The following is a 22885-nucleotide window of genomic DNA, read 5'->3' as shown; positions in this document are numbered from 1 at the left end:
GGCTCCCATGGCGTCATTACTGACGCTCGCATTCCAGCCGCTGTATGAGAGGCCGCTAGGGTTCCTCTGGCATAAATGACGTGCGGCGAAGAGAGAAAGGGGGAGCGGGCGCGCGCTCCGAAGCTTCCTTCCTCCCTCGCTACTTTCCTCGCTCCCTCCCTCCAGCTCTCTCTTAGAAACTACGGGGACGGCTTTGAGCCCTCCGGAGCTAGCTGGTGTATATAAACAAAGACACATTGCGCCGGCTTGGGCTTTCCTTAAAGTCCCAAGCTCTTACCGCAGCAACGAGCAAGGGACGCGGCTATTCTCTACTACTTCTAACCCCCTTCCCTCTTTTTTTTTTTTCATTTCTCTTTCCTTCCCTTCAATGCCTCAGGAAAACTCATTCTCCAGGGCTGCAGCTTCCTCGAAGCCTTGCGCTTTTTTTCTCAGCAACGTCTCGAGACAGCGCTCGCTTGCTGTCATTTTGAGGGAATAAAGCGTTCGGCAAACTACATGTAAAGACGGAACCACCACAGAAACCGAGTAGGTATACTATGAATGGGATGCTGGAGGGGAGGGGCGGTACTTGAATAAAGTTTGGATACTTTCGATCAAGGCAAATCTGGGAGTGGAACCAGAGCCTCTGCTTTTGCGCAGCAGTGCTTGGTAAAAGAGTAGAAGAGTCAGAACCGAGCCCAGAAGTTGGAGAGACAGTCTTGAGGTATGAGATTTCGGTAAGCTTCGGCAGAGTGGGGGAGGAGTGCTCTTTCGCTCGCTCTCGGCCGGCGTCGCTTTTCTTCTCAGCGGCTTGCAGTTGTCATGGGAATGATGCTAGCGGGGTTGCCCCAGCCGCCGTGATGAATGGCAGCAATTTGTCCTCGTCCGGAGCTACCGGAGATCAGCGTCCTTTCAGAGAAATATGTGCTTTTGGCCCTTTGCTGAGAATTTTTGTGGCGATGGGATGGCTTCGGCCAAAGGGTGAGACAGGTTTAGGGAGAGAGACTGACAAAAAACAATAGGGCTGTCTGGAGAAGAAAGCAATCCTTGTTGAAGGAGTTGGCCGTGGAAGTTGCTGGATGTTTTATTTTGTTATGTTTTGCTCGTGGAAGGGGACGAACGAAGTCAACGGATTTATTCCTGCTCCATCCTTGTCCCTTCTCAGCTGCTAGCGCACCAGGAGCTCGCGCGTGTAAAAAAAAAAAAAAAAAAAAAGGTTGAGTAGCCATGAGGGCGCCGCCGACATTATTCCAAACTTTTCTGATAACATCAAGCTGTGAAAGTGGATGCATTCCAACCCCTTTTTTGATAGCTGGGCTGGAAAATGACATTTGACTAAACGAAGCATGTGGCACAGTTTCCCTATGTTGATCCTCAATGCCTCTTTCTAGCTGGCTGAGTCCTAGAAGCCGAGCGAAATATCTGGAGATGCAGAAAATATCTGCTTCGTTCTTAAATACAGTTTAAAAAACGAAGTAACCCTTACTATTTGGAAGATTGTTTGAACACTAGTATTGCTTCTTCTGCAGGCATATAGCTAGAGAGATGTGCTGTTCTAAAGGGAAATCATTTGAGAGGAAAGAGGAAACAATCTCAGAACACCTGTTTTGATATTACTTCTGAACCTTGAAAGTTATTTTGAAATAAGTATCCATGACCATTACCAAAAATGAGTCTCTGCCCAGTCATGATTTAAAGTGTTGTACCTCTCCTTAAAATTTAACTATGAAAGTGCAGGAGAATTGTAACTATTGTTTTTAGCCGTATGTTGACATGATATAGTAAATTGCAGGGCTTCTAATTATATTATCCATGGTCTTAATACCACTTTTAAAAAAGAGAGAACAGTAATTTGGTGGTTTTTCTTTTGTATGATGTCTCCTACATTCCATACTTTTAAAAATCTTAACCAGATCCTCTCTTTTTCTGTTAGCATGATAAACTGACAGAAAACACATTGGATTAATTAGTTCCTAAGGATTATACATTTTTCTAAGGGAATTAACAAAAATAGAAAAAAACTAGTTTGGCAGTGCAAAGAAATCACAAAGATTGTGATGAGTAGTGTTTTGCTATCTGTGCCAAATACAAACATTCTGGAATTGTAAGCTAATGGAACAGATGGTACAATAGAACTATTTTAGGGAAAGCACTTATTGAGATGCAAACTCATGGATTAGGAGTCTTTCTTCTTTGATGATGAATATAATTAAAATTATTAAGAGATACAATCCCCATCTGATTCACAATTATGGGAAGGATGGGTGGATGGGATTCAGGGCATATCTCAAGGCACCTTCAATAGGATAGAACTTGAGAAGGGAGTCATTCAACATTTCAGGTTTAATTCCTATGCAACAGAGGTTGCAGGAGTGAAATGATTTGCCAACAGCATTTGTGATTTATATATGGAAGAAGAATATCAAATATAGTCACCTGTCCTTACTCTTCACTATTGAAGCATGAGATCATCAATGATTAATGGAGGGAAGTATTGAGAAATTCTCAGAATGATCCATTTTTCTCTCTGTTTCCTTTTTGGTGTAGCGAAAATTGTGCATGAAAATGTGAAGATCCAGTTTTCAGAAGCAAAAAGCTGCTGCCCACTATGAACCTACTGAAGCAATTCTTTTCTTGTTACTATTGTGAGAAAAACTATGGGCAAGTTAACCAGTCTGTCCTGTCTACTGTTGACTTTGAGCTGATCTTATTAGTTGCTCAACTCAATAGGATTTAGAGCCAAACTATATCAAGACAGATTGAGGTACAAGCTTCAGTATTAGTCTGAGAAGCTCACAATGTATTTGGAACTGAGTGCCTTTACCAGGTTTTTGGTTCTGAAAGTCAGCTGAATTATACAGTTAAACACTTTTATTTATGGGGGAGGAAAATGGAAAGAGATGTGTGAATTCATCAAGCAGTGACTAGAGAATATTTCCCTTGTGATCTAAGGATACTTGTTTTGGCTGCTTCAGATTAAAATCCCAGGATTTCATGTAGGTAAAGTTGTCAAATTTCTAGGGACACGCATTTGAAGACCCTATTTCTAAATGTATATTTGATTTTGGGCTTTCATTCGATTCAGAGATTAAGGGAAAGTTAATTTTTTTTCAGCGGTTGTTTGTGATGTCTATTTGTTTTGGACTTGGGAATCCAAACTGTTCAGGAGCTTTGGAGATTATGGGTAAATGACTTCTAAGGAGTAGGAACCAACTCTCTATCTGTCTGTCTGTCTGTGTCTGTCTGTGTCTCTCTGTCTTTCTCTCTGAGTGTATCTTTCTCTCTCTCTCTCTCCCTCCCTCCCCCCTCCCTCTCCCTCTGTTTCTCTCTTTCTCTCTGTTTCTCTATCCCTCTGTTTCTCCCTCTTCCTCCCTCTCCCTCTCTCTTTCTCTCTGTCTCTGTCTCTGTCTCTCTCTCTCTCTCTCAGAACCCAGGTCGGAAAAACCCTCTCTCGTGAGCCCTGGCTCCAGACACAACACTGTTGAGGAGGGATTACCACCACCGCTGCCACCACCTACGCTTGCTCCAACAGCAGGAACAGCCTCAGCCACCACCATCCTATCAGTTACACCCACCATTCAGCAAGCAAGCCACTCTCCAGGTAAAAAGCATTGTTTGCATTTGCCCCTAGTCGGGCAGTTGCTTTCTTCCTTCCCACTAATGGGAAGGTCTTACAAAGCTGAATTCATAAATGAACTGATTGCTTAGGAAAGGCAATTTTTAAAAGTGTTATTTTTCTGTGAAACATTTTCTATAATATTCAATACAATTTTGGAGAAGATATTATCTTCCTTTAGATCAAAAATAATTTTTTCCTTGGAAACAATTTCTCAACCAGTGTCAGATTATAATATTAATTTTTTGTTAAACCATACTGTTATATAATTAACATTAGAAATGCTATAAAAATACAATTTTAAATATCAAACATTATTTTTGAATAGACAAATTTGAAATAATTTAATGCTTTTTTGCAGTTTTAGTTAAAATGTGGTAATATTAAGCAGTTTCTATATGAATGTTTTTATTTCATATTTTAATTATTTTATTAAAAATAGAAGTTAATATGTAAGCATATTTGTTTTTCAAAATAAATGGACTAGTCTAAGATACTTCGGCTAAAATGTCCTGTTATATTTCATAAATATGCAATATATCTATTTTCCCTTTTCTTTGCAAGTTCTATATAACCCCATAACAGTTAAAATTGAACAACTACCCTTGCATTTTTAGAGTAGATGTTTAATTCTCCTTTATCGCAAAATTCTTAATTCCATTTCTTTAAGAAATAAGGAAAAAGTAAATAAAAAAACCATATTTTATTTTGAGGGATATAATTCCTGCTGGGATGTTGTTCTGATTAAAGTTTTATTTATTATAATAGAAAATCCCTGTCAATAAAATATTTTTAAAATAACACATAGATCCAAGTAACAACTTTGGGAAATGCAGAAATTTCTGATCTTTATTTGAGGTATATTTTTTCCCCTTTCCTTTCTTTTTAATATCACCCTCCCTTCATAATATATAAAGTAAATGAAACTATTCAAGAAGCTACAATTTATTTCAGTTTCAGTGAGTTTTCTTTTAATATTGAAAAAAAAATCCAGATAGTTCCATTGTTGAACTGAAATTTGTTGGGTCTATCCTTCTGAAACCAGATATATTTGATATCCTTTTCTTTGTACTTCAGTGTTAACACAAAGGTTGCTATGAATGTGACAATCTTCCTACATAGAACACTTTTAAGCATGCATACATGTTAACTATGGATCTCTTTCACTACACACATTTCACTGTTAGATTATAATGCAGCATTATTGTGCTATTGCTACTACAACTTTATTTTCTTAATATCCCTGCTTTGCCTTTTCATAAAGTAACAATACATAGAGAGCACATAGGAATCTCCCTTGATTTTTATCTCCAAAATAACAGTGTAAATAAACTGAATTGAGATTAACTGAACCAAAGTTTCCATGGGCTGAGAATGGAGTGGAACCTCATTCTCTCAGTCCTAATTCAATGTCTTTACTATTGCATAGTATGTCAAATTTGCATGGCTAATTGTTGGTAACTTCCCTGGAGAATTAAAGTGATACTGTGTGCTTTCCTGACCAAGAAATATTTTTCCAGGTACAAAACTTGTCATAATTCCTGTGAGAGGAGTGTATATATTTTTAATGGAACACTATTTTTACTTTTGCAGATATGCCCTGTATGCAAGCCCAATACAGCCCTTCAGCCCCTTGCTCAAGTTATGCCGCTCAAACTTCCTATGGTTCAGAGTACAGTCCTGAGATCATGAACCCTGACTATGGAAAGCTGACAATGGAATTAAGTAGTGCTGAGATCAGTGCCACTGCTACCACCTCTCTGCCCAGTTTCAGTACCTTTATGGAAGGTTATTCTGGGGGCTATGAACTGAAGCCCTCCTGCCTATACCAAATGCAATCTGTCTCCTCTTCTTCATCACCTTCCTCTGCAAGCCAGAGACCCCTCATCAAGATGGAAGACAATCGGATGCACAGTTATCACCCTTCACTTTCTCTAACAGTGGATGAAGGCATGGCCAGCACCTCCATGTACTTCAAGCAGTCCCCACCCTCTACACCTTCTACCCCTGGGTTCACACCCCAACAGACCTGGGATGAATCACCCTCACATTCTCTTTCACCAGCACAGACTTGCATGGCCCCCTGCCACCTGGTAGACACTGCCCCTATGAAAACCGTGCCTGGCCGCTTTCCACTTTTCCACTTCAAGCATTCACCACCCCCTACACCTATTGCAGGTGGCCACATGTGCTATGATGCCCCTGCCTTGAGCCTACCTATTGGATCAGATAGGCCTAGTGCTAGTCAAGCAGCTATGGAAAATCATCCCTATGGGCACCCGATGTCCAAGAGAGCAGCCACTTTAGCTTTTGCACCATTGGGCCTCAATACAGCCACTTCCAACCTTCTAGGTGAGAGCAGCAGTAGCAGCAGTGGCCTTCCCTCTCCATCTAGCAGAAGTTCTTCATCAGGAGAAGGAACTTGTGCTGTGTGTGGGGACAATGCTGCTTGCCAGCATTATGGTGTTCGGACTTGTGAGGGATGCAAAGGCTTCTTCAAGGTAAGAATTGCTGGAGGCTTTCAAGACTGGACAGCCATCTGTTGGAAATGGTATAGTGTTTCCTGCTTGCTCAGGGATTTGAACTAGATGACTTACAAGGTCCCTTCCAATTCTTCTATTCTATTCTATTCTATTCTATTCTATTCTATTCTATTCTATTCTATTCTATTCCACTCCACTCCACTCCATTCTATTCTATTCTATTCTACATATGCCAATATCCGATCTTATAGATTAGTAGAGAGAGGGACAGCATATACGTTTAATAAATACATAAGCTTGTATGCAGAAATAAATAAGATTAATTTTTGAATGAATGTGTGGTTTCTCTGCACATTTCAGTCAACCTATCAAATATACCACCAGTTCTCGAGAGATAACAGTTTGTTTAAGATATATCAGTCCATATTGTGTCTATAGCTCTGCAGACCCCATGGACACTATTGGATATATATGACCTTGTAATTCATCAGTTTTCTTTCATTGCTTGTAGCTATTCATATTCATGCATTTAGTACTGTCCGTATTCATTATATTTTAAACAGGAATAGCCCTCCCCTATCTAATTACTGGTAGTAAAGGGACACAAGAAAGAAGAAAGAAAATTTGCAGGGAAGATTATGTTATTTAAAATTCTGTCATTTTGTTTCCTTTTTTTTAATTTACATCAGTCAACATGTATACTATTATTATCATCATCCATATTCATTTTTTATAACCTGATTTACTGACCTTCTCCAAGAAATGTGGAGCGACATAGATTGTTTTGGTATTAAAATGTAATAGTTTAACTATCTTTACAAGATTATGATTAAAAGAGATATTTAGTAAGTTGCTTAGGATCCCAGAGCAGCCACATCATGTGATAACTCAAACCTGATTATATCATTTAGAAATAAGTATAATTGAATGAAGTTTATTCACAAGAAAGCATATGAAGAATTGTATCCAAAGAAACTTACAAATGTAAAACAAGAAGCAAATGCTGCTTCCTAATAAATAACTTGGTGCTGCTTTTTTCTGACCTTCAAAATAGGAAACGAAAGCTAAAAAAAAATCTACAATAAGTCTTGAATTTTAAAAAATACTGAAGTAATTTTGTGATTAATCTATAACCATAAAATGAAATTTATTGTTGCTGTGTTACTTACAAGATATATGAAAATCAAGACAAATCTTCAGATAATATTTGATACTAAATAAAATAAGTATGATTTCTCCAGGGAAGGTTATTAAGAACTTGTTGATTCCTAATCTTTTATAATAAATGTCAAATAATATAGACACCTATTGTCTCCTTAATAATCATGCTATTAGAATTACCTTGTGGCAAAATTTTTTTGCAATTTTTGAGGATACAAAACAAGATTCTATATTAATTTATCCTGATTGATGCACTATTTTATAAAGAGAGTTATTTCTGAAAAAATGTATGTTGGGCTCAAGCTTTGAAGTTCCATGAATGTATGTTTTAGAGTTGTAAAACAATACTGTTGTGAATTGTGGTATTTCTGAATATTTTTAAGGATAATTTTGATAATGTTATTAGTTTTATGATAGAAACGCATTAAAAGAATATAGCATGCATGCACAGAATTTCTAAATTTTACTTTTAAAAACAAAATAGCCTTAAGTCACTCACATACATTCAAGCTCAATATGAGGGTAACTATAGATCAACTTTAACAGGGTTAAAGGATAACCCTGTTAACTAATAACTACTGTTATTATGGGTTCTTAAGATCTGCTTTCAGTGTGTGTATGTGTGTGTGTGTGTGTGTGTGTGTGTATACACACACATACACAAGTACACATTCACATACTGAAAAAATCATTAAATAGTTTTCAAATATCTAATTTTAATAAATGTTAATAAGGTTTGTTTTGCAAATTATATGCTTAGTGTTTGAGAAACATGCAAGTTTTCAGATTTGAAAAATTCATTTTCTGCAGTTTTTTTTAATCACAAACCATTGTAGAAATAATACAGCTTCAAATTAAGGATGATGATACAATAGTAGCTTTTCTATCATATAAAAACTATTTTTTCAGTAGATTTAGTAATAAATGCTTGTCAAATATTACATTTATCTTAAAATATAGAGCTGCCTAGACATTATCTATTTATAGTTAATTTATAATTTAGATTCATAGATTAATAGGCACCTGAGAAAAGTTAAGTTGAATACGCTTATAAATTTAAACAGTAAATGAATAAACAAATACATATAAAACCCCATTAATAACATTTAAAAAATTGAATTTAGCTACATCATTAAAATAACTGTTCATATTCCTTCCTTTTGGGTAAGAAAGATATTTTTATATAATTTATAATTTAATTTCTATATTTAGGTTTGTTTGATATCTTGTTTTTTATTGAATTAACTAATTTTGTATACCAATATAGATATAAAGAAATCAGTATTCAAATGTTTTATTACTTCAGTAAAATTCACCAATATTCACCAATATGAGCCAAATAGAAAATTATTCTCAATAGAATATTTAAAATTAATTTAATTCCCAAAGGTATACATAATCACCTGATAACCTCATACATGATTTTATCATCTACAGGTTGTCTATCTAGCTTTTGAGCCATGCTCCTAAATTTTACTGCCAGTAACTAACACTAATGTATTGGGTGTTTTTTCCTCAAGGAAGCTGTTTTAGGAAAAAAATTTTCTAGTGTACAGTTGCATTTTAATTCTGGTATATAAAAAATAGTTGTTAAGGTCTCAATTCATTCAGATGATCTTCCTCCCATTGCATTTTTAGAGAACAGTTCAGAAAAATGCAAAATATGTTTGCCTGGCCAATAAAAACTGCCTAGTAGATAAGCGTCGTCGGAACAGATGTCAGTACTGCCGATTTCAGAAGTGTCTCAGTGTTGGCATGGTAAAAGAAGGTAAAGCATTCACCAATATTAGCTCACATATTGTTAGTACCAAATAGTTAGTACTTTTAAAAGGCATGGCTTTCTTATTTTAATGGTGAATGCCCTATTTCTATGTGATTTATACATGTGTTGAAAAGCATATTATGTTGTAACATCTTCATTCCAAATGATAAATAGATTCATCAAAGATCTAAGCAGTCAGGCATAACTTTTAAAGGAAGCATTTCCAAGATTTCACACAATGCTTGTTTTAAATCTTTAAACATAGGAAGGAAATTATTACATTTTATTTGTAAAATAACAACTTATAGTGTTCCGAACTGCATTTAATTAAAATTTTAGTAGATTTATTAGTGGTGACAGATATGTATGTATAAAATGAGATGCTAATTATTATTAATTATTAAAATACTCTTTTTGAATTTTTCTGTAGTTTCAATGTATTATTAGGAAAGTATTATTAAAGTGTATTTTATTGTATGTTTTTTAAATTATATTTTATACATATCCTGCAATAACTCAGAATGCGTATCTGTTGGTATTTTAATGCATCAACTTAATTTTTGATTACTTAGCATTATAGTTAATTAAAATCATTAATGCAAACTATGCCTGAAGAAAACCTATAACTATCTTGCTCCTACATTCATGTAGCCATAAGATGCATGTATTAAATTTCACTCTACATAAGGTCAAATATATTTTAATTGCAAATGTCTGAGGGTCTTTCTAATTTATGGGCGTATTATGAAAAACTCATACTTACACTTAAGATGAATGACATTGTTAAATTGATGGTATGGATTTTTTCCCCAATAACATCCATTTATATAAATGAAGTGAAACCTGTTAATAATAATATACATCTATAAAAGATTAACACTTTTGTTGTTTGATTTTATTATTTGAAGGTGTTATTCTATTAGGTTCCTTGTAGAAATTTGCCATGGTCCCTTTCAGGCTTGATTGTGGTTTTGTTTTTATTCCTTGACTAGTTGTCCGTACTGATAGTTTAAAAGGAAGAAGAGGACGGCTACCTTCAAAACCAAAGAGTCCTTTGCAGCAAGAACCTCTACAGCCCACCCCTCCATCTCCTCCAGTCAGCATGGTGGATGCTCTTGCACAAGCCCTATCTGATTCTGCACCCCAGGAACTTGATTACTCCAGAGTAGGTTTTATGTTTTTTCTGAATGAAAATACTTAACTAGTACTCTGGGTTTCAAGTTATATGTTTATGTGCTGAATTATAATATCAATAATTTCTTTCCAAAAACAATAGTGATTTTAATAGTTAAATTACATTGAAAGCCTGCTGAGAGTAATGAGGTAATTGTCCCAGGTTCCAGATATAAAAAGTATTCCAAATATGATCAAATATTTGAAAGTCAGGTGGATCAATATTTTTATTCAGGACAATAAAACAGTCAGTAAAACATAATTCCTAGAACTATCTCAATATTTTCAAAATATTCCTATTTACAGAAATTCATTAACTTCAGGAGACAAAAGGAGAGAAAAAAATCAATAACTTTCTATCTTTGAGCTTCCAGTAATTAGTGAAGTAAAAACTAAAAAGATATTATACTTACTTATTTGATACAGAGGCTTAAATCAAAATTAAACAAAATCAAGCTACTAGATTTGGAGAGAAGATTTGGTCTTCTCATAAGAGCTGTAACTGAATCTACTTAGTTTGCATACAAGCGGATGTCACTGGCAGGTAGATGACACCTCCTCTTAAACCAGAGAATGAGTTTTGCCACAGGTTTCCTCTGAATGTAATATTTCAGGGGCTTGAGCATTACCCCTCATGCCCATTGACTGGAAATACCTGCTGATATAGAAGTGTAACCACCATAAAACAATGTCCCAAACTCTCAACTCTTGAAAGTTATTTAGAAAGGTTCTATTGAGCAATGTCCCTGAACTGAGAGAACTTATAGAATCATGTACCTACTAGTGCATTCTGATGCAACCAAGTGACTAGAATAGTAAAAAAAAAGTTCTGTGTGTATCATCACACCATTGCCTAAAATATCTTCTCTGAGGAGAGATCATGGAAAAGCCATGATGAATACCATGGATTGCTAAATTGTCAAGGTGAGGACTGGCCTTAGTTATTAATATTTTTATTAATTCTTTATTGAATAAGGGTTATGTCCAGGGGTGGGATTCAAATTTTTAACAACCGGTTCTGTGGGTGTGGCTTAAGTGGTGGGCGTGGCTTGGTGGTCATGTGACTGGGTGGACATGGCTTGGTGGTGATGTTAGTGGCTGGGTGTGGCCAACTCAGTATCACTCACATCGAGGCACGCATCTCCTTGTCTGGCCTCTCATGACTGTGGGGATTCTGCAACAGTCGTAAGTGTGAAAAATGGTCATAAGTCACTTTTTTCAGTGCCATTTTAACTTTGAATGGTCACTCCACACAAGCAAAGTACCAGCAAAGGAGGGGGAAAATACTCCAGAGACGTTCCTGAGACAGGAAGTCTAGTCCTGCCACGAATGTAATAAGGGTTAACAGAAAGGCAGTTTCTGTAAGCAACACTAGAATGTTTCCTTCCTGCCTTCATTACAGGATTAGGCCAGTAATTTCTTCTAACAACCAGTTGTCTGAACTGCTTAGAGTGTTAACAACTGGTTCTAGCGAATAGGTGCGAACTGGTAGAATCCCACCCCTGGTTATGTCTCTTTCTGCTTAAAGGAGACTATGCATTCACAAGATTTTTTTTAAAAAAAACCTTCCTGTTTATCTGGAAGTCCTGGAAAAATGTGTTAGTAAACCACACGAAATGCTTAAAAAGGGAGAGGCCTCATATCTCCAGATACAATTGGAATTTGCTGATCCATATTCATTTCTGTTGGGCTTTCAGAAAAGACTGGGACTACTTTAATCATCTTAGTGAGTGATATATACTAGGAAATGGATTGGGTATTTCTAGTAGTTCATTAGACTCTCAATAACTTTTAAATGATCAGAGATAGTATCCTTTGGTTCACTTTGCTGGGCTGGGGCTTGTTCAAGATTATGACTACTAATAAGATGGTGTTGGTAATCCTATGTATACAATGTCTAATGTGGCTATATAATATTAATTTTTAAACAGGACTGATTGCAAGTGCACAATAGTACAGTGGAAAGCTATTTCTGACATAAATTGCATAGACTTGTAAAAAAATGGAGGTGGCTGGTGGTAATATTACCCAAGTAAGCAGTAAAAGTTTCTTTTATCTGAAAAACTGAAATGGCATATTTTATGCAATACAATATTGCTGTTGAAAAAAGCATCTTGGTGTCCATATTTTCTTTCTGTTTCAATGTCTTGTATCACTTTGTGATTATAATAGCAAGCTTTGTACTTTCCCATTTCAGCTTCTTGTTATTAGTTGCTGCATTTGAGATTCATGAAGACATATAGGCCATCTGAAATAAATGTATTTTGTCATAAGAAAGAAAGAAATTGGATACAAGGTTATTGACACAGCCATATAAAAATAACTACACAGATGCATAAAAACCCCTCTAAATTATTTTGCAAGACAGATTGATATCTACAAATGAACTTTAAATAGAAATTTAAACTGGAGAGCCCCTCATCAGTATTTTATCCAGAAAAACATGTTATCCACAAGAATAGATTCATTCCAGGAAGAAATAGTGGTTGCCTGGTTGAGTTACCAAAAGAAGAGTTAGCCAGTTTTTAACGATGATACAAGAATTACTAAGGTCTTCCTCTGTATCTTTGTGTTAAGTAAACTCATAAGATCCAGGTATAGACTAAAATATATTTGACTGCTTATAATAATTTCTTATCATTCAGTGCTGATCTATCTTTATCTAGAGAAAAAAAAGTTTTTTTTTTCATTTCTATTTTTAATTGCTTGTCTTCTAGTACTGTTCTACAGAACAAACTTCTGCAGGTACAGATGCAGAGCATGTACAACAATTCTACGATCTTCTCACTGCCTCCATTGAAATATCTAGAGACTGGGCAGAAAAAATCCCAGGATTTACTGATCTCCTTAAAGAAGATCAAACTTTACTCATAGAGTCAGCTTTTTTGGAACTTCTTATATTACGACTATCCATAAGGTACATCCGAGATTCAATAGTGAAAACTGAATAGTTTGAATGCTTGAATAGAACATTAAAACAAAATATTTGTTTTATGGATTGATAACTTGCAGACCAGCTTATTTATATAAATAAGCTGCTGTTTTCCCTCTTGTTAGGATATTTAAGCAAGTAGGAGTTAATGAAGCAGAATTCTGGAACAATAATCAAACATCTTATTGGGCTAACTTACACACAAAGTAGATTATATAGTAAAACTAATAATCAAATTTCCATTAATCTTTCATTGAAATGAGAACATTTGTTGAAATTTTAATTGCCTTGTATAAATAATGTTGAGACCTGGCTATAGGTAGTATGATTCTGTTAGTTATCTTAAACTTTTTGGAAGCTTTAAAAACAACTTTAAATAATAGTAAAATTTAAATAGTAGGAGTAGTGATATTAGAACTCTGGATAAAGTTCTATAAGCTTGCAATTCCTCAGATCAACAAAATAGAGTGCTTCTCTATCCTCTATCCAGTGTTTCTGGATTTCCAAATACTATCCCGGAGCCTTTGAATGATTATGTTTAGTAGGGCAGTTGCAACAGTTCCTCAAGTGGTTGGACATGCAATACTTCCTGATGCCATAGTTACACCCCAATTTGATCAATGAAATGATGCTATCCTAAAGGAATATTTCAGTGGTTAAATGAATATCAAATGCAGCACTAAAGCTGCTAAATCATAAAAGACCTGCACTGGTTCTTTATCATTTTCTGGGTACAATTTGAGATACTGGTTTTAATATTTAAAATAGCTTGGCAATCTAAGAAGCTATAATATCTATCTCAATATGAACATATTTGACTGTTTAGGAGACCTATTTGTGGCTTTTGGAGGTCCATTCACTGGGCATATGAGAAAGAGTTTTCTTTCTCTTTAGACTTTTACAATAGTCAAAGCCTTCCTCTTACCATGTCTTTGGAATTTTAATTTTAATCACTTTTATTAGGTTCTCTTCTTTTCCATTTTTATTATTAGTCACTTTGAGTACCCTTGAGCAGAAAGCAGGAATAATATTATTTAGCTCATTCACTGACTGATTCACTTAATTGACTGGTCTGTAAAAATGCCTAATCATCTGGGAGATTATTGTTATTTGATTAATATTATATTATAACAATATACTAAATATTTTGTGGTAAGGATTTGATTTCATGGAAGAACATTAAAACACGTGACTTACCTATCTGAAATGATATAATCCAGGAATATATTTGTAACTACTTGAGTGGCTGAAATTTCAGATCCATCTAAATTCATCTTCCAATTGACTCCATTTTCTTTTATCTGCCTCTGCCTCTCTTTATCCACCAGCATAGGTAGAAGAACACTCAAATATCTACAATTATATTCAGTGACTATCCTAATAAATTGGGTGTGAGATCAGCTTATTTTATATGCCCCAAATATAGCATATTTCAAAATGAGAAACATGTATGGAGTATTTAGATAATATACATTATGCAGCAGGAAATATACTAAAAGCTGTATTCACAGAGTATGTTTTCTTTTTTCTTTTTCATTGAAGATCTGACATTAGTGAAGACAAGCTTGTTTTCTGCAAAGGACTTGTACTTCATCGACTTCAGTGCCTTCGTGGATTTGGGGAGTGGCTTGATTCAATTAAAGGTTTTTCTTTAAATTTACAAAGCCTCAACCTTGACATCCCAGCCTTAGCATGTTTGTCAGCTCTAAGTATGATTACAGGTTAGTATTTTTTTTTATTCAAAATATCAGTAAATTTGTTTTCTGGATATTTATATTCCACTATGTATGAGCAAATTTTCATCTTAATTAATTCCAAAAAGAATGTATGCCTGCAATGCGATTCAATAAATTTTAATATAAAATTACATTAGAACACATTATATCTTTTCAATAATCAGGCTAAAAAAATCAAAATTACAATATGAATTATACAAATTATATCAAAGATTCAATTGAATTCATGTTGCTAAGTTTTCCAGGATATCACAGCACCATTAATATAATGTAACTGGAGAAATATTCTATTGTGTATCCACAGCTTGAGCTACTGCTGGTGCAAGGCTTTAGTTATCTTTAGAACCATGTGGTTAATCTTAACCTCTGACAGTCTTTAAGACGGTCCTAGAGACATAGTTCTTTGCTCAGGAATTTAGCCAGGAAGTCAGATATGCTTGACTAATATGACTATATAATATGACCTGTGTGGTGCAGTGTGCTTTTATCTTATTATGTGTTCTTATTTTTTTCATTTTCCATGTATTTAATGTTTTGAATACAGGGGGTGGGGGGTGGGTTTGCTATATATTTTATATATAGCAACAGAATTGTGCAATGGGTAGATATAGCAGTCTCTAATCTGATCAGAATGTTTTTCATGATCTTGCCAAACTGGACAATATTTGGCAGGATTTTTTTTTTCAAATGCTTAGAATCAAGCCACTATGAGCATATGATAGGAATAGCTTAAGTCTTAAGTCTGGATATCCTCAAAGGAAGATATTTCTAGGAATCTGCATTTAAATAAGAGCTGTAAACATTTTGATCCAGAATATATCTATACTGTAATACAAACTTATTAAACTTATCAAGGATGTTGCACGTTGGAATGCATGTAAAAAAGGGGTAGAGCTTTAATTGCAATATTCCTGATAGAAGTCTGATCATGTCTCCTTGTCCTCTCAAAGGAGATCACTGATACTGTTTAACTTCACCACAAAAGAATCCTGAGATTGCTTTTCCTGTGTGAAGGTGTAAAGTGAATTCGCCTCTTTGTGGTGCACCTTGGGTAGCATGACAGTGTTAACCAAATGAACTAGTAACTGCTGGCAGCCAGATTACTCTGTAGATTATCCTGACTCTCAGAATACATGGCAACAAAAACAAAAACTGAATCTTTTCAGGCTCAAATGATAAGAGAGATTGGTAATATTGTTTGAATTTGCCAAATCAATATTGAGAGGTTCAGCAGATCCAAGAGTCAATATTTTTCCAAACTTTTATTGGACAGTAACATAGATATGGCCATCTTCCAAGAAATGCACATAGAGAATGAAGACTAGCAACTCAAAAGAGGCAAGATTCATGACTACAATCTATTGGGAGCCACCTGCCACCATGGTTACGGCGTTGCTACATATGTCAGTAGGAATGTAGAAAATGCCTCCTTATTGTCTACCTCTGCAATTAACAGTATCCACAAAGTAGTTTCTAAACCAGGCAATCTAACAATAGTAAACATCTATAAACCACCTCTGGCAGCATGGCCACAGCATCTCTTGAACATCAAGCTCCACCCAACAATCCACCCAGGTGACTTCAATAGCCATCACATTAATACTTCTCCACTGATGACAATGGCAAACAATTGTCCAACTGGACTGCAGCAAACAAAGTCCAACTGATTTTCATTGTTAAAGACAAGGGCATGTTTAAATCAGTGGCATGGAACTCCAAAACCAATAAAAACATATGAATCATCACAGAAGGCTCAAACTCACAACCAGTCTCCATAAACGGGAAAATAATGGATATATTCCTGCATAGCCAACACCATACTATCTTGGTAGAAGTTGGAATCCACATTCCCCTAATTTGCTGTACCCCTAGACCCTGATGGAACTTTCAAAAACCCAACTGGCTGAAAATCATGATAAAACTATATTCCACCAAGTAGTCAGTACTATCAGTAGGGATTCATGAGGTAGAGATTCATGAAGGCAATAATCGCCTCAGTGAAAAAAACATATTTATTGAGGATTTAGCAGAGGATACATCCCAGAATGGAATGAAGAGCTTGAAGGACTCTACCAAACCTTCCTACAGAGTGGTGATCCAGAGATCGCTGACAATCTCTTACACAGCTTGGATGCAGCTCAACATAAAAAGTACATTGAACAATATACAGAATCACTAAAGTTCAGCAAATCCAGCAGGAGTTGCAAAACATCTGCCCAGTAACTTTAACTTCAATACCCAATGGAAAGCCAAATGGGTTGCTGAACACTCAGATATAGGAAGATATATAAATGACCCCACAAAAAGATGCTAGACTTTGAACTATCACTGGAATGGTAAAACCCTGTACAAGATTCACACCCCACATGGCATTGCCAGGACTCTCTGTAAAATTGGGGTACAGTGTCCTCCCCTCAGAGTGATTGAGAGGTCCCACATCAAACTGTAGATCATATTGTGACTGGCTCTAAGCTGAGGCATATACCAGTCCAGTATCTAATTTTTAAAAAAATAAATGATGCTGTGCTTTAGTGGTTAGATGGCCTAGACATTGGCATTTGAATATATGTCCTTTTGACATTTATATTTTATTGTGTTTTATTAATCTAAGTGAAATATTAATATATATTGCTAGTCCATGTATGATATTCAATACGCTAAATACATAAATCTAGTGATTTTCTAAATAAAATGACTGAGAATTTATTTTCTAATATCATAGAATCTTAGAGCTAGAAAGGACCTTGGAGGTCTTCTAATCTAAGCCTATGCCTAATGCTGCAGACCTTATACCATCTTGGACAAATAGTTGTCCATTCTTGAAAGCCTCCAACAATGAAACTGGAGTAGATTACAGAAATTCCTATTGCCAATGAAAATCAGACTACAATAAACAAAGAAATACCTCATTTAAAATGTATTTGGGAAATGTAGTTCTGTGAGGTTAGGAATTAAACAGTAAAAAGGCTAAATGTTCAGATGCAATGTACTTCTAAATGCCAGTTACTTGGAAAATTGAGAGTAACTACAAAGGAGAGTTGTGTACACAGCTGTTTTTGCTTTCCATCAAGGAGGTCTTTGTCATAGCAATAATGCTGGATTAGATAGAGACTTGGCTGATAGTGCTCTAAATTAATCTGTCCTTACCTTTTGTTACCCCAAAATATCAAACTTTCTCCTCTTGCTAAGACATCTAATAGAAGCACAATATTGGAAAATAGTGTACATGCTTTAGGATTATCTGACCTAGACAGCATCATATTTTTCAGTACTAATATAATAATTTATTTTATGATATAAAATAGCTAACTTTGATATTATTTTAATTAATAACCCCTTTGAAAGTAAATACACTGAAAAGCTACAAAATAATCCAAATAGCAAAGATTGGCTGAGCTGTCTGTATTTTCTTAAAAGAGTATCTGCAAATTCCTGCTGGAATTCCAGGCCTTGCACTGATGGAGCTAGCAATGGATATTGATCTCCCCTTGAATTCACTGAATAAATAATGGTTGCCATAGATATTGAGCATCTACAACTACTGTATAGGGAAGCTAGGAAATCTCTAAAACATCTTCTGTGGCAGCTCAGGCTTCAAATCCTGGGGAAAAATATTTTCTGTGAAATGTAAGGGTATTCACCATTTGGAATGCTTTGCTCATATAACTGTTTAAGTCTCTGAGTGGAAAATAAAGTACAGTGCTTGAGTGTAGTTGTAAGATTGGGATTAACTGACATTGTACTTACTTTTCACTGGATTGAGACATCACTTCTATTCATGTTCTCATACTGGGCTACAGAATAGTTACATTAGTATTTCTTTTTTATAATTAATCACTAACACAATCATTCCCATAATGTGGATATTGAATTCTTTGTCTGCTATTGTTTTGCAGACCGTCATGGATTAAAAGAACCAAAGAAAGTGCATGAGCTATGCAACAAAATCATGGGCAGCTTGAAAGATCACTTGGCCTTCAACTGTCAGAGCAAAAAACAACTCATTGAATCTGCAGAATCTAAAATTCTTGGTGTCCTGGCTGACCTGCGTGCTGTCTGCACGCTAGGACTGCAGCGGATCTTTTACCTGAAATTGGAAGATTTAGTGCCACCTCCTTCCATTATTGACAAACTATTTTTGGACACCTTACCATTCTGAAAGTCAAGTTGTGAAAGGCAACTACTTACCAGAGCAGGCAAAAATATCTGAATTGACTTATAACAATGCTGCTTTTGTTAAATGAGGAAAGAAGTAATTCCAGCCCTTAATCATATATATGGACTTTTCCCAATATATGTCTTTGCAAACTGAGGTCTAAGATATAATTTACAGTCATGGAGATGGGAATTATAGAATAGAAAGAGTAAATGCAGGTTTGTTTTTTTAATGGCACTTTTTATTGATGCTACTTCAGCCAGAATGTTACTATTAACTGTATAAAAGCTATTTCCATAGCATCTGTTCTTATGTGGTGGATAGAAAATTGTCATTGCAATGTGTTTGAAAACAAGACTAATAGCAACTGATTTCAATAGCATACATTTTATTAATTTATAGCTTTAGCATACTCATACCAGGCCTCATCCTCTTCACATAAATTATTTTTTTGCTCTCCTTTTCCCTTAATAATGTTCATCCATGATTTCATAAATAAAATACAGTAAAATGACAATGGCTGTTAGCTCTCATATTCAAGTGCAATTTTAAGGTGCTATCTTTGCTGAGTCTTGTTTATGAGCTGTAATTTAGTTTAATCCAAAAGAGAGGTAAAAGAAATAAAATGGAAGAAACTGGCTATATTACATGCACTAATTTCTAAGACAAAATTCTTCAACAGTGTAGTTAGTATATATTGACAGCAAGGCATTAAGCAAAGATCATATGCTTATTCCTTGGCTGATTAAGTCAGTAGCAGTGTAGAACATCTGAAGTAGGCAGGATTAGCATGGACATAGTAAGGCTAGAACTGAACTTAGTGAATTAGTAATAGATTAAAGACAATTTGGGTGGAAAAAAATTGTAGAAATAGACTGAATGTAAATGCTATGATGAAGGCATTTTAAACATTCCGTGTATGTACTTTCTTTTTTTTTGTATGTTTACTGTTAATGCCATATTAATATGAAATAATTTGTTGCACAGTGTCTTCATTTGTATAAATATTTGTATGCATGACATATTGTAAAAATTTGCCTCTATTTATTGCAATGACTGCCAGCTCACGGGAACCTGTTACAAGGAAAATGAAATAGTATACTCACAACAACTCAGTTATATAATGGGTTTGAGTAGTCTCATACACATACACATGTATGTGACCTTTCTGTTAACCAATTAAGTATGTAGTATGTCTTGCACAAGTAAACCTGATCTTACCATGTATTTGCAGTGACTTTTAAGGCAGTGAAATTTAGCACTTTGATATTTAAATATTAGTTCACGTTTTACTAACTTTAATATTTAAACATTTTGTTCTTTTAACAAAAAAGGATTTATATGCACTGTATCAAGTCTTTAGTCGTTTTGCTACAGAAAAATACCACTTTTTGAATGTTGCTCGGATAACGCTGTATTTTTGTTAGCTTTAAAAGATCTATAATAATTTTGTCTTTTTTAACTATGCTGTTTATATGGAAAGTAAATTATACACTCAAATACCAAAATAACTGCCAAATAGCTGCAGCTAAGATAAACTAGATATCAAGCTATTGTCTAGTTCTCAAAAAATGCCTGATATTTTCTCATTAAATTTGTTTCAAAGTATTCCTTTGAGGAAATGTTATTCTTATCCAGATAATAATGTCAGTAACAAAAACAGCTTCTAATCATTATACTTAGCTATAATTTTTAATTTACCTGCAGTTAATAATATTTCTTTTTTGTATTGACATATGATTTATGTGAAAACATTGTAGCAGAATTAAATACCAGAGGACCTTGATTTTTCTTGCAGGTTGATCATACTTGCTAACCCTCAAGGCATGATTTATCTTTTATTTATTATTTGAATTTTTGTACATAGTATGTACATGACCTCACTAAATTTCAAAAGGCATGCACATTTTTTGTCAACTCTGCAGAAGGTGTAATCATTATCCTTCTAGAATTAATAGGCATTTTGACATACAATACGTTCAAGTTTCATTCTTATTCTTGTAGAATGCCATCATTTACTGCAGGTTGACGATTCATAGTTTATCACAAAGTTAGGATTCCAAACAAAAATATCTTTTTGTTCCAAAGTATTTTCTCTAGATGCTCTTTATGCAAAAGAAGTTTTTTTTAAATCCTGTTTTGTAGTTGCATAATTTTAGAATACCTTGTTGGATTTCATGTAATCATTCAGTTTCAGTCTTTCATAGATTTTTAAAATGTCATTATGGGAATCATCCCTTTTAATGATTGAATCTTCTATTTTTTAATTAATAAAAATGTTTGTGCTTTTATTGTTACTGATAAAACGTGGAAAGAAAAAGCTCTGATTAATTATTTTTTAAAGTCCACAGCTTGAAAATGCTTTGTCTCTTGGTCTAAAATTAAGCATTCTACAGCTTTACAATGAGTACTTTGTTTTGATTTCAGATTAAGAACATGATTCAAAAGTTCCTCTACTTTTCAAACAGCATTTTATGCATATGTAAAAGAGAGTATGAGCTTGTATTCATATGCAGAATTGAAAGAAGAGCACTTGTACAGTAAATTAAAATGAAAAAAAAAAACAGTGGCGTTTTCCCCAGAGGCATCATATGTGTTGAATATTTTTAATCATATTAACGCTTCATATAAACTGCTAAAAGCATACAACACTAAAAATAATATATTCCCCTTTTAAAAGTAAGGACATATTTGGAATCCTGAAAAATTGGTAGCAAGACCATTAAAAATGAATGTTGTAAAGTGCAATGTTTGTTTAGAAAAGTGAAAAGTGGAATCAATAGCCTTTCTCTGGCTATCATGACTACTAAACCTACAGAGAAAAAAAAACCATATTGTAGTCATGCAACAATTAAAAAAAAACCATTTTAAATTGATATCATTACCCTAGCTCTTCACCTTTCACAGTAATTGAAAGTATCCAATATAGAAGCAACGTGTGCCTTTTGTGTGTGTGTGTGTGTGTGTGTGTGTGTGTGTAAACATCACTGGTTTCTTTTAAAAAGCTAAATTATAATGTGGTTGGTTGTTTTATTTTAGCCCTTAATCCAAATAGGCTGAAGGAATAATTTATGGCTTATTTTTGCGTGGTGGTGGTGTCCTGATAAGCTCCATAACTGCAGAGTATGAGTAGTTTCAACACAAAAACAAACAAAAATTGCACCAAATAATTTATGCTATTTTGGCTGTCTGAGGATGGGTATGATATGTTTCTAACTTATTTTAAATTTTATTTGTTTCAAAATAAATCACAAGTACATTTGATTTGTGAATACAGATAATCTGCTGACTGCTATGAGATTTACAAGCCTGAAACACATTGTGATTGTGCAGTTTTATTCAATAAATAAACAATATTCTGTGAATTAATAAAAGTAACAGTGTAAGCAGGAAAACTGACCATTTAAAGATTAAACTAATATTTTAGATAATCAAGAAGCAATTTGAGGTTTTTTTTAAGTTCTTAGTTTTTGTCAGGGTAATGATGATTTAATAGCTGACCAGCTGCTGTAAGGTTGTAATGCTGTAATATTGTAATGTAATGATGATGCAATGGTAGCAATGAGTCAGCAGGGTTATTTGACGGGTACCACTTTAAGAGCTATAATATAAGACAGACCATGTGAGGGTATTTCTGTGGTTTGCTGATTGCTGTTTGTTCAAAGCCTGTATAAAAGTACCTATATGTATATATGCTTTTGTATGGATAAACCACTATATGTAAATACAAACCTGTGTGCTGAGTTTGCTCCTGGGTTGTCTCACCTAGTCACACTGAGTGCACTCTGGCAGGTCATGGGACCAATCCAGAGAGAAGCCCAGAGTGACTAGAGAAACCAGAGAGAAGAGAAACCCAGTGATAGCATGCACCAGAGCCAGAGGGGTTC

The 22885-nt window shown here is 34.7% G+C and overlaps 1 protein-coding gene across 3 annotated transcripts; it reads left to right on the top strand.

Annotated features, from left to right (window-relative positions):
* The first annotated feature begins 76 nt into the window (after positions 1-76).
* On the top strand, positions 77-20606 carry NR4A3 (nuclear receptor subfamily 4 group A member 3). Of its 3 annotated transcripts, XR_015740224.1 has the most exons (9): positions 95-525; positions 3407-3580; positions 5189-6096; positions 8878-9007; positions 9994-10166; positions 12892-13091; positions 14649-14827; positions 16116-16992; positions 18739-18873. XR_015740224.1 is itself a non-coding variant. In XM_026702359.2 (8 exons), the coding sequence occupies exons 3-8, from the start codon at positions 5191-5193 to the stop codon at positions 18999-19001; spliced, it is 1851 nt and encodes a 616-aa protein (XP_026558144.1). In that variant the 5' UTR covers positions 96-525; positions 3407-3580; positions 5189-5190; the 3' UTR covers positions 19002-20606. The 3 variants fall into 3 exon arrangements, 2 of the variants coding, with proteins under 2 accessions (XP_087773136.1, XP_026558144.1); XM_026702359.2 differs by lacking the exon at positions 16116-16992 and having other exon boundaries at positions 96-525; positions 18739-20606; XM_087917010.1 differs by lacking the exon at positions 16116-16992 and having other exon boundaries at positions 77-3580; positions 18739-20606.
* Positions 20607-22885: the final 2279 nt, after the last annotated feature.

This window comes from Pseudonaja textilis, chromosome Z (genome assembly GCF_049901715.1).
Source record: "Pseudonaja textilis isolate UNSWEBS1 chromosome Z, rPseTex1.2, whole genome shotgun sequence".
Taxonomy (NCBI): Eukaryota; Metazoa; Chordata; class Lepidosauria; order Squamata; family Elapidae; genus Pseudonaja; species Pseudonaja textilis.
The sequence above is the reverse complement of the archived record's forward strand: the minus strand, read 5'-3'. Positions and strand labels throughout refer to the sequence as shown.